At 39.5% G+C, this 16327-nt stretch overlaps 1 protein-coding gene across 1 annotated transcript in view; it reads left to right on the forward strand.

Moving 5' to 3' along the window:
• Positions 1 to 1852: 1852 nt before the first annotated feature.
• LOC139384480 (transmembrane channel-like protein 3) overlaps positions 1853 to 16327 on the forward strand; it is a 52001-nt gene continuing 37526 nt past the window's right edge. The window contains exons 1-2 of the mRNA XM_071129265.1: positions 1853 to 1971; positions 10423 to 10569. Coding sequence (XP_070985366.1) covers positions 1853 to 1971; positions 10423 to 10569 — 266 coding nt within the window. The remainder of the gene's footprint in view (positions 1972 to 10422; positions 10570 to 16327) is intronic.

A 16327-nucleotide genomic window follows, 5' to 3' on the forward strand; every position in this document is an offset into this window, starting at 1 on the left:
TTTGGCATGGGATATCATATTGACGTCATTTTCTGGTTTTAAGATGGTTTTCTGGTCAGATAACCAGGTAAAGATGTTGTTTTTCTGTCACCCAAAATAAGGAAAAAAATACAAAATAATAATCATTTTAAAACTGGTGTAAAACCCAAGGCGCTGCAAAGGGCGTTAGCCAGTCATTGCAACCATTTTTGCTTGCAGGCCTGGGTAGTCAGTGCAGTACATAATAAAACATAACTTTTGTTATTACATATTAAAGCATAGATTTAAAGAAGTCGGCCCAGGGTTTTTCACAAACTCTGTCTTAATTCAGCCATCAATACCTCACTAAAATAACTGGAAATAACTTTAAACTAAAACAACATTTTGTTCATAACATCCCTACTTCCTGGATTATGTCCCAAATGGCACCCTATATTCTAGTGCACTACTTTTGACCAGAGCCTTCTAGGACCTTGTCAAAGGTAGTGCACTATGTAGGGAATATAGTGCCATTTGGGACGTATCACCTGACCTTTTCCTCAAATGTCTTATTAAGCATGCAAGACCACGATCTGACAATTCAGTCTCCAGGTTTTCAGTAATTAAAACTTTTCCATCGACTCCCACATAGACGTTCCTGTCTGATGTGCTCCATGGAGTCCACTCACAGAGAACTCAATTAAAAATGGCATAAAAATAACATGTCCCCTCTCGATTGGGCTACGATAACCTTCTGCCTTCTATTCTAAAACGACAGACTAACGATTCCACGAGCCAACTGAACATATGGTCCATTATCAAATCATTGTTAACTAGCCGTGGTGTCACTTCTCAGAGAAGAGACATTTCCTTGTATTTGTGTTAAGAGGTGTGATTGGGTCTGATTTGACTACACCCCAAGGCTTATGAAAGCACCTCTGTATGTGAACCGGATTAGAATTCTCTGTGTTCCTGGCAAAAGGTTCCAAAGGGGTTTATTTAATGCTTAGGGTTTCATTTTAGACCTGCTTAGGAAAGACACTGAATGAAATCGAAAGAATTACAATGTACACTATATTATTTAAATGATCATATACTATGATCGGTATTCACTATCTACCAGGGTTAGATCAATTCACTTTTCAATTCAGTCAGTTCATGAAGTGAATTGATAAAGGTTTTAGATTGTATTAATTTCACTTGGGTCAAATGGATGAGCAAATTGCTATTGTAAAAAAAACACCAAGTAAACTCCCCTCCCAGTGGCCTATACTGCATTATGGGTTTGAATGAATGGAGTCACAGGCTTTACTGTTAGAAGATATTATCATTGATTCATTATTTGAGTTTGATTGGAGAAAAACACACAAACCAACCATAGTTGTGTGAGCCACAAATATACAACTCATGACAGCCAGGGAGGTGTGTGTGCGGTGTGCGTGGGGTGTGTGTTGCATGCACTAGCCCTTTAAGAGTTCAGTATGTCTCTGATTGGATCCGAGAAAGAGTCAGGCAGGGCTTGTGCGGCCAAGGGTCTGTCTGATGCTCCAATGAGGTACCACGACTGCAGGTTGCCCCAGCCACTCCCGTCTCTCAGCTCCAACACACACAGCCCCTAGACTTCATTCAGCTTTGCCTCAATCAGTCTGCAGAGAGTCTCAGGAGAGCACAGGGGGATGTGTCAAGTCAGTGCTTTCTGAAAGTTTGAACTGAACTGCACACACACGCGGTCAAGCAAATACCACGGAGAACACACACACGCAGGGACACTCGTCATGCGCATACACAGTCTGACCCTAACACACACACAGATGGATGGACAGAGCTGAAAGTTTAAGCCTGAATACATATACCCACACCCAGAAACACACACGAGTGCTGAATTACGGTCAGGATGAGTGGCGTGTCTGAGACTGCTGTGGTCAGTAGACCCTCGACTACCGTGAAGCGACACAAGAGTGTCAGGAAGAACTCCAGGCGGATTTACTCATCTTATCAAGACAACCAGCCAGGGTGAGTTCTACAATCTTAGAAAAAAGGTGTTACCTTGAACCTAAAAGGGTTATTCCGCTGTCCCTTTTTGGTTCCAGGTAGAACCCATTTGGGTTCCAGGTAGAACCCATTTGGGTTCCATTTAGAATACTTTCCACAGAGGGCTCTACATGGAACCCAAAAGGGTTCTACCTGGAATCAAAAAGGGTTCTCCTACGGGACAGCCGATAAACCCTATTAGAACCCTTTATTCCATTTTGTACTATTCTATTCATGTTGATATTAAATGATGCTTTCCATGTGCCAAATGAATATGCATTGTGTGGATGGAGGACATGATTATTTCTCAGTTTTTGACCTCAACTCCATAGCATCCTTTTTTATGACTTGCAAAAGTGTAATTTACATGTATACATGGAAACTGTTGTAGTATAAATGTATCCTCATCCAGGTTGTCAAACAGGTTAGTGATTGATTGACAATGTATTTGATAATTAAGGTAGAAGGCTCCAGCAGGAGACAACATTACATATATAATACAATATGGATGATAAAACCCAATACATCCCAAGGGCTTGTTGCCATTCTGGTCCTCGTATTATTTCTGATCTATTCATGTATTTGTCGGGGACCATGTACAACATGCCATTGCACCAGATTGAGCTAGATTGCTCATTTTCATCTGTAGTCCCTGGGCAGAAAACAGTCAACATCAATACAATGCTACAATATAACACACTATTCAAATATATATACAGTACCAGGCAAAAGTTTGGATACACCTACTCATTCCTGGGTTTTTCTTTATTTTTTACTATTTTCTACATTGTATAATAATAGTGAAGATATCAAAACTATGAATCAACACATATGGAATCATGTACTGTAGTAACCAGAAAAGTGTTAAACAAATCAAAATATATTTTATATTTGAGATTCTTCAAAGTAGCCACCATTTGTCTTGATGACAGCTTTACACACTCTTGGCATTCTCTCAACCAGCTTCATGAGGTAGTCACCTGGAATGCATTACAATTAACAGCTGTGTCTTGTTAATTTGTGGAATTTCTTTCCTTCTTAATGCGTTTGAGACAATCAGTTGTGTTGTGACAAGATGGGGGTATTTAGTAAAAGACCAAGTCCATATTATGGCAAGAACAGGTCAAATAAGCAAAGACAAACGACAGTCCATCATTACTTCAAGACACGAAGGTCAGTCAATCTGGGAAATTTCTGTAATTTTTTGTTTCCTCAAGTGCAGTCACAAAAATATCAAGCTCTATGATGAAACTGGCTCTCATGAGGACTGCCACTGGAATGGAAGACCCAGAGTTACCTCTGCTGCAGAGGATAAATTCATTAGAGTTACCAGCCTCAGATTGCAGCCCAAATAAATGCTTCACATAGTTCAAGTAACAGACACATCTCAACATCAACTGTTCAGAGGAGACTGTGTTAATCAGGCCTTCATGGTTGAATTGCTGCAAAGAAACCACTACTAAAGGACACCAATAATAGGAAGAGACTTGCTTTGGCCAAGAAACACACGCAATGGACATTAGACCGGTGGAAATCTGTCCTTTGGTCTGTGGAGTCCAAATTGGAAATGTTGGGTTCAAATCGCCATCTTTGTGAGACTCAGAGTAGGTGAACGGATTATCTCTGCATGTGTATTGGATGGAGGAGGAGGTGTGATGGTGTGGGGGTGCTTTGCTGGTCACACTGTCAGTGATTTATTTAGAATTCAAGTCACACTTAACCAGCATGTTTACCACAGCATTATGCAGCAATATGCCATCCCATCTGTTTTATGCTTAGTGGTACTATCATTTGTTTTTCAACAGGATAATGACCCAAAAAATACCTCCAGACTGTATAAGGTCTCGTTCCTCTATCATTTGTATTTCAACAGGACAATGACCCAGCACACCTCCAGGCTGTGTAAGGGCTATTTTACCACGAAGGAGAGTGATGGAGTGCTGCATCAGATGACCTGGCCTCCACAATCACCTGATCTCAAACCAATTGAGATGGTTTGGGATTAGTTGGACCTCAGAGTGAAGGAAAAGCAGCCAACAAGTGCTCAGCATATGTGGGAACTCCTTCAAGACTGCTTGAAAAGCGTTCCTCATGAAACTGGTTGAGAGAATGACTAAAGTATGTGCAAAGCTGTCATCAAGGCAAAGGGTGGCTACTTTGAAGAATCTAAAATATGAAATATATTTTGATTTGTTTAACACTTTTTTTTGGTGACTACATGATAGTTTTGATGTCTTCATTATTATTCTACAACATAGAACATAGTAAAAATAAAGAAACAACCTAAAATGAGTTTTGACTGGTACTGTATATACAGTGGGGCAAAAAAGTATTTAGTCAGCCACCAATTGTGCAAGTTCTCCCACTTCAAAAGATGAGAAAGGCCTGTAATTTTCATCATAGGTACACTTCAACTATGACAGACAAAATGAGGGGAAAAAAATCCAGAAAATCACATTGTAGGATTTTTAAGGAATTTATTTGCAAATTATGGTGGAAAATAAGTATTTGGTCAATAACAAAAATGTATCTCAATACTTTGTTATATACCCTTTGTTGGCAATGACAGAGGTCAAACGTTTTCTGTAAGTCTTCACAAGGTTTTCACACACTGTTGCTGGTATTTTGGCAGATTCCTCCATGCAGATCTCCTCTAGAGCAGTGATGTTTTGGGGCTGTTGCTGGGCAACACAGACTTTCAACTCCCTCCAAAGATTTTCTATGGGGTTGAGGTCTGGAGACTGGCTAGGCCACTCCAGGACCTTGAAATGCTTCTTACGAAGCCATTCCTTCGTTGCCCGGGCAGTGTGTTTGGGATCATTGTCATGCTGAAAGACCCAGCCACGTTTCATCTTCAATGCCCTTGCTGATGGAAGGAGGTTTTCACTCAAAATCTCACGATACATGGCCCCATTCATTCTTTCCTTTACCAGTCGTCCTGGTCCCTTTGCAGAAAAACAGCCCCAAAGCATGATGTTTCCACCCCCATGCTTCACAGTAGGTATGGTGTTCTTTGGATGCAACTCAGCATTCTTTGTCCTCCAAACACGACGAGTTGAGTTTTTACCAAAAAGTTATATTTTGGTTTCATCTGACCATATGACATTCTCCCAATCTTCTTCTCGATCATCCAAATGCTCTCTAGCAAATTCCAGACGGGCCTGGACATGTACTGGCTTAAGCAGGGGGACACGTCTGGCACTGCAGGATTTGAGTCCCTGGCGGCATAGTGTGTTACTGATGGTAGGCTTTGTTACTTTGGTCCCAGCTCTCTGCAGGTCATTCACTAGGTCCCCCCGTGTGGTTCTGGGATTTTTGCTCACCGTTCTTGTGATCATTTTGACCCCACGGGGTGAGATCTTGCGTGGAGCCCCAGATCGAGGGAGATTATCAGTGGTCTTGTATGTCTTCCATTTCCTAATAATTGCTCCCACAGTTGATTTCTTCAAACCAAGCTGCTTACCTATTGCAGATTCAGTCTTCCCAGCCTGGTGCAGGTCTACAATTTTGTTTCTGGTGTCCTTTGACAGCTCTTTGGTCTTGGCCATAGTGGAGTTTGGAGTGTGACTGTTTGAGGTTGTGGACAGGTGTCTTTTATACTGATAACAAGTTCAAACAGGTGCCATTAATACAGGTAACGAGTGGAGGACAGAGGAGCCTCTTAAAGAAGAAGTTACAGGTCTGTGAGAGCCAGAAATCTTGCTTGTTTGTAGGTGACCAAATACTTATTTTCCACCATAATTTGCAAATAAATTCATTAAAAATCCTACAATGTGATTTTCTGGATTTTTTTCTTCTCATTTTGTCTGTCATAGTTGAAGTGTACCTATGATCAAAATTACAGGCCTTTCATCTTTTTAAGTGGGAGAACTTGCACAATTGGTGGCTGACTAAATACTTTTTTGCCCCGCTGTACATACAACAATAGACACTATAGTTATAATATTACAAAAGAGTTTAAATGTCCCTTTTTCCTACAGTATCTGACATCTTAAGAGTCGGAATATCTTTAATGTCCACATGGCTGGTTTGCCTTTAGCCACTTCTCCAGGTTTGTCTTGAAGCTAGCAGAGGTACTGCACTCTGTCACACTGGTTGGCAGGATGCTCCGACTGAGGAAGCTGTCTGGACAAATGTAGTGGATCTAAACTGAGCTGAGCAGTCTCCTCTGGTTGAAGCTCTTGTCCTCCTGGTATTGTCTTTGCAATATGCAACAAAGAGGAGGTGGGGCAAGGTCATGAGTGATCTTAATCATCAGAGGCATAAGAACTTGTCAAATCTCAGTAGGTTATATTTCTTAATGATATTGCAGTGGTAATTCTTTTCCCTAGCACTTTCAGAGTTTGTTTATAGAGCTTTTGAAGTGTTTTCATTAATGTGATATTATCTTGTGACCAGGTTGTGACCAGTGGTCAGGGCCGTTTTCTTTGTTCATGAACGTGGCCTTATTTCTCTTACAGCATGTTGGATGACTCTCATTCATATTCCATTCACCCAGTTAAATGTAACAGCGATAGGTTTAGGCTACTACATGATATTTCCCTATGTCCATCATGAGGTTGCTACAACCTAGCCAATGAATGAAAGTTTACAACGTAGGTGCACACAGGCCAAGAGACACATTTGAGGTGACAGACGGTGACATTAAATACCACCATGCACACTCTTGTCTGCATCTAGCTGAAATAGGGTGCAATCATTAGTGCAACAGTTATGTCATGACATTGGCCTGAGGGGGGAGGTTTATGACCCACATAAATACCTTTCCCCTTTTTCCTCTCTCTACTCTACCGATTTGACTATTGAAAATCCCTTTGTTAACATTGAGAGAGAGTCTGGTGACATCACAAGATGGGAAACGGAACCATCTTTCCGTAATCCAACCAGTTGAAAATATGCGTTGCGATTTAATGAATATGATGTCAGTTCAGTTGGCGTCTGAGACATGATTACTGATGATAGGGCAACATAAACTGTATCTTGGAAAATCTACACATTCTAGTTATCAGATTCACATGGAATTGTTGTGCAATTTAAATGTTTAAAAATGAAACTATTTGTGAAAAGATAAAATGTAATTTTTAGCTTCTTAATGAGAGAACGGTTTGTCAGAAGAACACCACTCTGCTCACTCTTGGCCCAGCCCAAGTGAACAGACATGGGTTGTAAACTATGAAACACGGCTCTCTCCGTAACTTTCTGTTCCAAGTACGTGCGGACTGGCAGTCCCGTCCCCCCCCCCCCGTTGAAAGGACAAAGACCACCTACAGAACTAAGCCAACATAAGCAAGAACCTAACGCAATTGGCATCGAATTTCAATGTGAAGGTGACGACCTACACCAGGGAAGGATACATTTTGACTATACCAGCCAGAATATAGCGTGAGCTTAAAAGTATGGCAACTTGGTATGAACACTTATTCACTCCAGAAGTGATACCTCCTAGGTTTTGAATTAGCAGCAGTCGTCTTAAAGGTGGGCTAGGAAAGGACGGACGACGTATCCAGTCTAACACACACAACAATACCACAAAGTAACCGTTCTACCACCAGACATTCTTCAAAGGACAACCTGGCCTACCATCTACGACCAACCTACCGAAGCGCAGCTGAGAGTAAATATTAATTGCATTTACCTTTTTCAAATGGGAGGTAATTTAGAATGCATAAGATACTGTATTTACGATAGCATAGCGTCTCCCTTTGTTACTCAGTCTTCCCGCTCTTTAACTCAAACCCAACCCCCTCTCTTTGTGTAACCAGCTGTCTTATCTGTTGGGTCCACCAGAGACGTTTTCTTTATGACATAATTTGTAATCAATGTATGATCCATTCTGTGTAGATGTAATTCTGTGTGATTATTTAGGTATTTAGTCAATAAATGATTAAACCAAATTTTGTATTGCTGATTCAACGTTTTAGCCAGGGTTCATGAAGATAACCAAGAATTTATAACTTTCAGATGAGACTGAATAAAGTGACGATTAAATATTGACTGCTATTGATGTAAAAGATTACTAGGTCTTTAAGAGTTTATTCGGAAGATAACAGCTCTATAAACATTATTTAGTGGTGCCCCGACTTTCTAGGTAATTACATTTACCTGATTAGCTTAATCAGGTAACATTAATTACAGATAAATTATTTTATAGAATAGCATGTCATATCACTTAATCCGGCATAGCCAAAGACACGACAGTTGCAAACAAGAGTTTCTATTGGACAAATTCAGGTATGTTTATCTCCGTTTTGTTCAGTTTGCTTCCATTTAAGAAACGTTCCTCAACAGAATCGGCAGAATGAAAACTTTCCAAGCCAAACCTCTACAAACAGCCTACATCGTTATCACCATATTAGCTAAAGTAATGTCATAGTCAGCTTAGCTAATAGAACTACCGCGTTAGTAAACCCACTACAATCATGCAGTAACGTTACAGTGTAGAGTCAGTAAGCAGTTACACCGGCGGGCCGGGTGGCAATAAATTAATAAAACCAAAATCTTATCTTGACTTGGAAGAGTTCCAGTGTTGTGTTGGAAAGTCATTGCCAGCTAGCTAACATAGCATCCCTCTGTTTGAGCAGGGTGTTTAGTAGGCTAAACTAGCTAGCTGCATTTGCTAACTAAGTAAGTGAAACTGAAACTGAAAAAAATGACTCTCTATTTCTCTCTTGCTTCTCCTTCATTTTGGAAGAAATTAATTTGTTCAAAAACGTTCAACTATAGTCTTTCTCTCTCTTTGAGACAACTACTCACCACATGTTATACATTACACTGCTAGCTAACTGTATCTTATGCTTTCAGTGCTAGATTAATTCTCTGATCTTATGATTGGGTGGACAACATGTCAGTTCATGCTGCAATAGGCTGATAGGCTGGAGGACGTCATCCGGAAGTTGTCATAATTTCTGTGTAAGTCTATGGAAGGCGGTGAGAAGCATGAGCCTCCTAGGTTTTGTATTGACAACAGAGGAGGACGGAAGCTAGCTGTCCTCTGGCTACACCATGGTGCTACCCTACAGAGTCTTGTTGAGGCTACTGTATACCTTAGCAAAATAGTTATTTGGTGACCTGATTATATTTTGTATAGTTTTATCTAAAAAGGATTAAAAAAAAAAATTAATTACAATTTACATTTTTATGAAATTCCCTCAGGCTGATGGTCTCACTTTTCCTGGTGGAAAAATACATGCAGACAGTTTTTGTTTTGTTCAATGTTAGACATGAATAGTCCAACCAGTCAGCTATTTTGTTCGTTGCTGTTGTAATTTTACGAGCCGGCTGTTGCTTTGTCTTGACATGTACATACAGTAGAACACTGTATCGTCTGCATACATCTGCATTGATGTATATACTAAATTAGAGTGGGCACAAAATGGTTCCTTGAGGGACCCCGACAGAGCAGTGAGCGGATGTTGAAAGTTAGATTTTTGGTGCATTGTTTTCTTTTGGTCAGACAGGATTCCATCCATCTGTTTGTGTGTGCCGGTAGTTTGTGGGTTGACAGTTTGGATAGCAGCACATTGTGGTTCACTGTGTCGAATGCTTTCTTTAAATCCAGGAAAAAAGGCTATCACAACTAAACCTTTGGCAAATTTGCACATTATTTCTTTGACAAAGAGGCAGTTTGCCATTTTGGTTGAATGATGTGTCCTGAAACCAAACTGCATTGGATGGAGAAGAGAGTGACCTGAGTTTAGGTGGGCTATTAGTTGGTTGGCCACCACCTCTTCTACCACCTTGGATATGATTGGGAGAATGCAGATGGGCCTATATTTGGCCACATCAGTTGGATCTCCAGCCTTGAAGATTGGTGTTATGACAGCAGATTTCCAGTCGTCAGGGAACACTGCTTCTATAATTGACAGATTGACCAGACGAGTGACTGGAGAGCACAGGGTACTGGAGATGTCTTCAGGAGGACGGAGTCATTTCCATACACATCCTGTGACTGAGTTTTTAAGATTTTCATTATCTCCTGCTCAAGCTGAATATTTATATTGTAGGAGTCAAATAATCTACCCAACCATTCCTCCTCTACATTTTCATGTCATTCAGTATCCTCACTTTGATAATTAAGTTCATGTGTATGACTTAAACAAATAGTGATTAAATCTTGTTTTAGGTTCACTGCATTTTCAAATGAAAAATAAACCGTGTGGATTACGTTGATATTTGAATGTAGGGACTGTGTACATTCACTTTGTGTGTGTGTGTTTGGTGCATGCCTGCTTCTGGTGCAGGTGGGCATGTTTGTGTGTGTGTGTGTCATGCTATGAACTCTTACCATTTGCCTTGCTTGTGAGGAAATTGACTTTACAGAGAAAAAAGCAACTATCAACATCCTGCTTCTTTGAGTCTGTCTTCAGTCACACCTCAGAGCACAGCTGTCCCTCAAGATAACATGTTGACCCCTCTCCTTCTGTCCCATTGCAGCCAATCAGATGAGGAGGGCAAGGAGGATGAACATGCGGACAGCAACGACCCAGAGCAGATGTTCCAGAACATCCAGTTTCAGAAGGAGATCATCGCCAACATACGCACCCGAGCCTGGCCTATGAGACGCAAGCTCAAAGCCCTCAAGTAAGGCACATAGATGCACACATACTGAATAGAGTAGACACATATGTACACACCATCACCAACATACACACCCGAGCTCAGCCCATGAGACACAAACTCAAATCTCTGAAGTAAATCATGCACACACACAAATACACACACTGTAAAGCCCACACACTGCTGTATTGCTTAATGAAAGTGGTCCTAAAAAATGGTGTGGTGAATGTCAATGGACTGTGCTATGTCCCCCACCGTTGTCAAGCCTGTGTTATGGTATTGTCCTCCACCGGAATACTCAAGCCTGTATTATGGTATTGTCCTCCATCTGAGTATTCAAGCCTGTGTTACGGTATTGTCCACCACCAGAGTACTCAAGCCTGTGTTATGGTATTGTCCAGCACCGGAGTACTCAAGCCTGTGTTATGGTATTGTCCAGCATCGGAGTACTTAAGCCTGTGTTATGGTATTGTCCAGCCCCGGAGTACTCAAGCCTGTGTTATGGTATTGTCCAGCACCGGAGTACTCAAGCCTGTGTTATGGTATTGTCCTCCACCACAGTACTCAAGCCTGTGTTATGGTATTGTCCAGCATCGGAGTACTCAAGCCTGTGTTATGGTATTGTCCAGCATCGGAGTACTCAAGCCTGTGTTATGGTATTGTCCAGCATCGGAGTACTCAAGCCTGTGTTATGGTATTGTCCTTCACCACAGTACTCAAGCCTGTGTTATGGTATTGTCCTTCACCACAGTACTCAAGCCTGTGTTATGGTATTGTCCAGCCCCGGAGTACTCAAGCCTGTGTTAAGATATTGTCCAGCATCGGAGTACTCAAGCCTGTGTTATGGTATTGTTCAGCATCGGAGTACTCAAGCCTGTGTTATGGAATTGTCCTTCACCACAGTACTCGAGCCTAGAGAGTATGAGGTGACAAAAAACATTCCAGCTATTCATACATTGCAAATTATACACCTCCGCAGAAGAACAGTAGGCCTTTTAAATTGCATTGTTTTTGTGATTAAACAAAATAATCAAATGAATTAGGGGCTCAAATGAAAATGGGGCTTACCCAAGAAAATTTTTCCAATAACTACTACTAACTAATTCATGGTAAAATGTATAAAAGTTATAATTCTAATTCAAGGTAACAGGTCCAATAGTTGTAATACTAACTCAAGGTAACAGGTCCAATAGTTCTAATTCTAAAATCAAGGTAACAGGTCCAATAGTTATAATACTAATTCAAGGTAACAGGTCCAATAGTTATAATACTAATTCAAGGTAACAGGTCCAATAGTTCTAATTCTAATTCAAGGTAACAGGTCCAATAGTTATAATACTAATTCAAGGTAACAGGAGTTGGAGCTCAAAATAACCAAGGCAGAGATTTAGGTGCAGCATCTTAGAACTCTCCAAAATGGCACCCTATTCCATATTTAGTGCACAATTTTTTACCAGGGCATATAGGGTTCTGGTCAAAAGTATTGCACTATGTAGGGCAGAGGGGGCCATTGGGGACGCAACCTTGGGTTTAATTCCTTAAGATGGACAGGACAGGTATACAAATGGATTTATCACAAGATGCATTTGACCACAGTATAAGAAATCCTATGCATAGTCAAGTGCACGTTTTGTTCCCTCTTCGCTGTTGTTTTCCCCCCTGCAGTCTGGTTATCCAAACCCATTAACACGTCAGATAGGGGAAACATGTAAACACTAGCTCTTCATTAACACCTGAGAGCTCATAAATGGTGAAAAGGCTCTAACTCTCTGTCGCTAATGGGCGGAGGAGCCATCGGAATGTAAAGCATGAAGCGAAGTAAATAACGATTAACATCTGCCTCTCCCGGGCTCCTCACTCCCTCGCCACGTTAATGGCTCCTCCCACAGAAAATAAACCAAATTAGCAGAGTAATTATTTCATCAGCTGTTAGTTCGCCTGGTTCCTATTTTTACTGGGGTCGGAACCTCTAGTCCCACACACACATTGATTATACAAACACCATACATGTAGAGGGACACACCTGATACCTTTGTGTTTGTCTCCTGTTCTGGGGGTTTAGGATGCTATTAAATTCAAATCGGAATCCAGATGTCTCCTGACAACACAGATTAGACATCTGGACCTTGTCCAGATACCTATGTCCTAAATAGTAAGCGTTTTAGGTTTACAAATATTTAAGTCTTATAGTATGTCAAAATGATCAAGTTTAGTATGCTTTAAATGCCAGGATGTCATAGTCATTTAGACTTTTTATATAGTGTTCTTTCGCTACTCACTATTGAGGAAGAGAATTGTATTTGTAGACCCACGTGTGTTTGACATCAGCTGATTATTGGATAAGGGGATGGGTTGTGTCCCTCTTGACACAAACTGGTTGAATCAACGTTGTTTCAACATAATTTGTGACTATACACTACCGGTCAAAGGTTTTAGAATACCTCCTCATTCAAGGGTTTTTCTTTATTTTGGCTATTCTCTACATTGTACAATAATACAATAACACTTTGCCTGGTACTGTATTGTGACGTGGAATCTACATGGAAAATACATTGGATTTGAAAAACGTTATCTTCGTTAACTGTTTTGAGGGTGAAATTTCAACCATAGGATTATGTCATCATGGTAACCAATTTTCAACATAGATAACCTTCTATAAAATATATTGAATTTTTACCTTTAATACCTTTTACCTTTACCTTTTACCTTCAATGTCAGATCTTCAATTTTATATCCACTTTCAGAAAACAAACAATAGTCTGGGCAGCACTTCCTACTGGAGAGTTGATCTATCTACAGCTACCCTTTGGTCTCTTTCCCAGGGTTTTAACCAAGCCCAGCCCTGGTTAGCTATGATGTTTGTCACTGACTATTACCAATGTGCTATTGTGACAATGATTGTTGAGATCTCCACTTAGATTCACCGTTGCTATGGAAGTCATTCCAAAGGGGAAGGTTTAACAGCAAAATGACCATACTGTATCACTCACGTATCATCAATGAGGCTATTTAAGCCTGTATAGCATTTTCAAAGTCCTCAACGACAATAGAACAACAGGCCTGGGGTTTCTGGATGATTTTTTGAAATACAGTAAATAGCCTATTAAATTGTCTACAAGTTAGATCCACGTCTCCAACTCAACCAAAAATAAAAGTTAAAGAACGGGATTAAGCCAGTGGCTCAGATGGAACTATCCAAGCAGCAGATACATATTTTTTAAATGTTAATATTTTGTTGCGTTGTCAGGCAAACACAATTCAATATGAATTTTTTAATACAGTAAATAGCCTAAAGTCGCTCTTTTTTATAACCAAACATAGATGTGATTTGACTATAGCCGTTTACAGTATTTTTCTCAAAGAGCATCACTTCAGGAGAACGAGAGAGTGAGCGAGCGAGAGAGAGCGAGAGAGATGTGCTGAGTAGGTTCTAGCCATAGCAGGTTTTATATGGGTGGTTTGTTATTACTGCTCTAGGCTTTATGACCGTCACACGGATGAGATGCAAGCCTGCGTTTTACGTCCTCAGTAATCTCTGGGTGAATACTGCTGATTACACACCCTGCAAAAACACCTCATATTTTACACTGCAAATCACTGGTTCATAACCCCGTTTTCACCTGTTATGCTTGTCGTGAAATTCCTGTCCCCGTTTATCTCGAAGTTCATTTGATTTGTTTTGAAACTCAACTTTTTTTTGGTATTAAATATTTATATTTTATATTTCCAGTGCATTTTATTTATCTAGGTATTTAAACAGCTATATCTTTTAATAGGGACACCTGTACCAATGCAGCAATCAGACAGTCGTTACAAACATAAATGATATCAACCATAGAGTTTATCCTAGTAGTACCATAACATACAGGATATCAACCATAGAGTTTATCCTAGTAGTAGTACCATAACATACAGGATATCAACAATACATTTTATCCTAGTAGTAGTACCATAACATACAGGATATCAACCATAGAGTTTATCCTAGTAGTAGTACCATAACATACAGGATATCAACCATAGAGTTTATCTTAGTAGTAGTACCATAACATACAGGATATCAACCATAGAGTTTATCCTAGTAGTAGTACCATAACATACAGGATATCAACAATACATTTTATCCTAGTAGTAGTACCATAACATACAGGATATCAACCATAGAGTTTATCTTAGTAGTACCATAACATACAGGATATCAACCATAGAGTTTATCCTAGTAGTAGTACCATAACATACAGGATATCAACCATAGAGTTTATCCTAGTAGTAGTACCATAACATACAGGATATCAACCATAGAGTTTATCCTAGTAGTAGTACCATAACATACAGGATATCAACCATAGAGTTTATCCTAGTAGTAGTACCATAACATACAGGATATCAACCATAGAGTTTATCCTAGTAGTAGTACCATAACATACAGGATATCAACCATAGAGTTTATCCTAGTAGTAGTACCATAACATACAGGATATCAACCATAGAGTTTATCTTAGTAGTACCATAACATACAGGATATCAACCATAGAGTTGATCTTAGTAGTAGTACCATAACATACAGGATATCAACAATAAATGTTATCCTAGTAGTAGTACCATAACATACAGGATATCAACCATAGAGTTTATCTTAGTAGTACCATAACATACAGGATATCAACCATAGAGTTTATCTTAGTAGTACCATAACATACAGGATATCAACCATAGAGTTTATCTTAGTAGTACCATAACATACAGGATATCAACCATAGAGTTTATCCTAGTAGTAGTACCATAACATACAGGATATCAACCATAGAGTTTATCCTAGTAGTAGTACCATAACATACAGGATATCAACCATAGAGTTGATCCTAGTAGTACCATAACATACAGGATATCAACCATAGAGTTTATCCTAGTAGTAGTACCATAACATACAGGATATCAACCATAGAGTTTATCCTAGTAGTAGTACCATAACATACAGGATATCAACCATAGAGTTTATCTTAGTAGTACCATAACATACAGGATATCAACCATAGAGTTGATCTTAGTAGTAGTACCATAACATACAGGATATCAACAATAAATGTTATCCTAGTAGTAGTACCATAACATACAGGATATCAACCATAGAGTTTATCTTAGTAGTACCATAACATACAGGATATCAACCATAGAGTTTATCTTAGTAGTACCATAACATACAGGATATCAACCATAGAGTTTATCTTAGTAGTACCATAACATACAGGATATCAACCATAGAGTTTATCCTAGTAGTAGTACCATAACATACAGGATATCAACCATAGAGTTTATCCTAGTAGTAGTACCATAACATACAGGATATCAACCATAGAGTTGATCCTAGTAGTAGTACCATAACATACAGGATATCAACCATAGAGTTTATCCTAGTAGTACCATAACATACAGGATATCAACCATAGAGTTTATCTTAGTAGTAGTACCATAACATACAGGATATCAACATTACATTTTATCCTAGTAGTAGTACCATAACATACAGGATATCAACCATAGAGTTTATCCTAGTAGTACCATAACATACAGGATATCAACCATAGAGTTTATCCTAGTAGTACCATAACATACAGGATATCAACCATAGAGTTTATCTTAGTAGTACCATAACATACAGGATATCAACAATAAATGTTATCCTAGTAGTAGTACCATAACATACAGGATATCAACCATAGAGTTTATCCTAGTAGTACCATAACATACAGGATATCAACCATAGAGTTTATCTTAGTAGTAC

This window comes from Oncorhynchus clarkii, chromosome 26, assembly GCF_045791955.1.
Source record: "Oncorhynchus clarkii lewisi isolate Uvic-CL-2024 chromosome 26, UVic_Ocla_1.0, whole genome shotgun sequence".
Taxonomy (NCBI): Eukaryota; Metazoa; Chordata; class Actinopteri; order Salmoniformes; family Salmonidae; genus Oncorhynchus; species Oncorhynchus clarkii.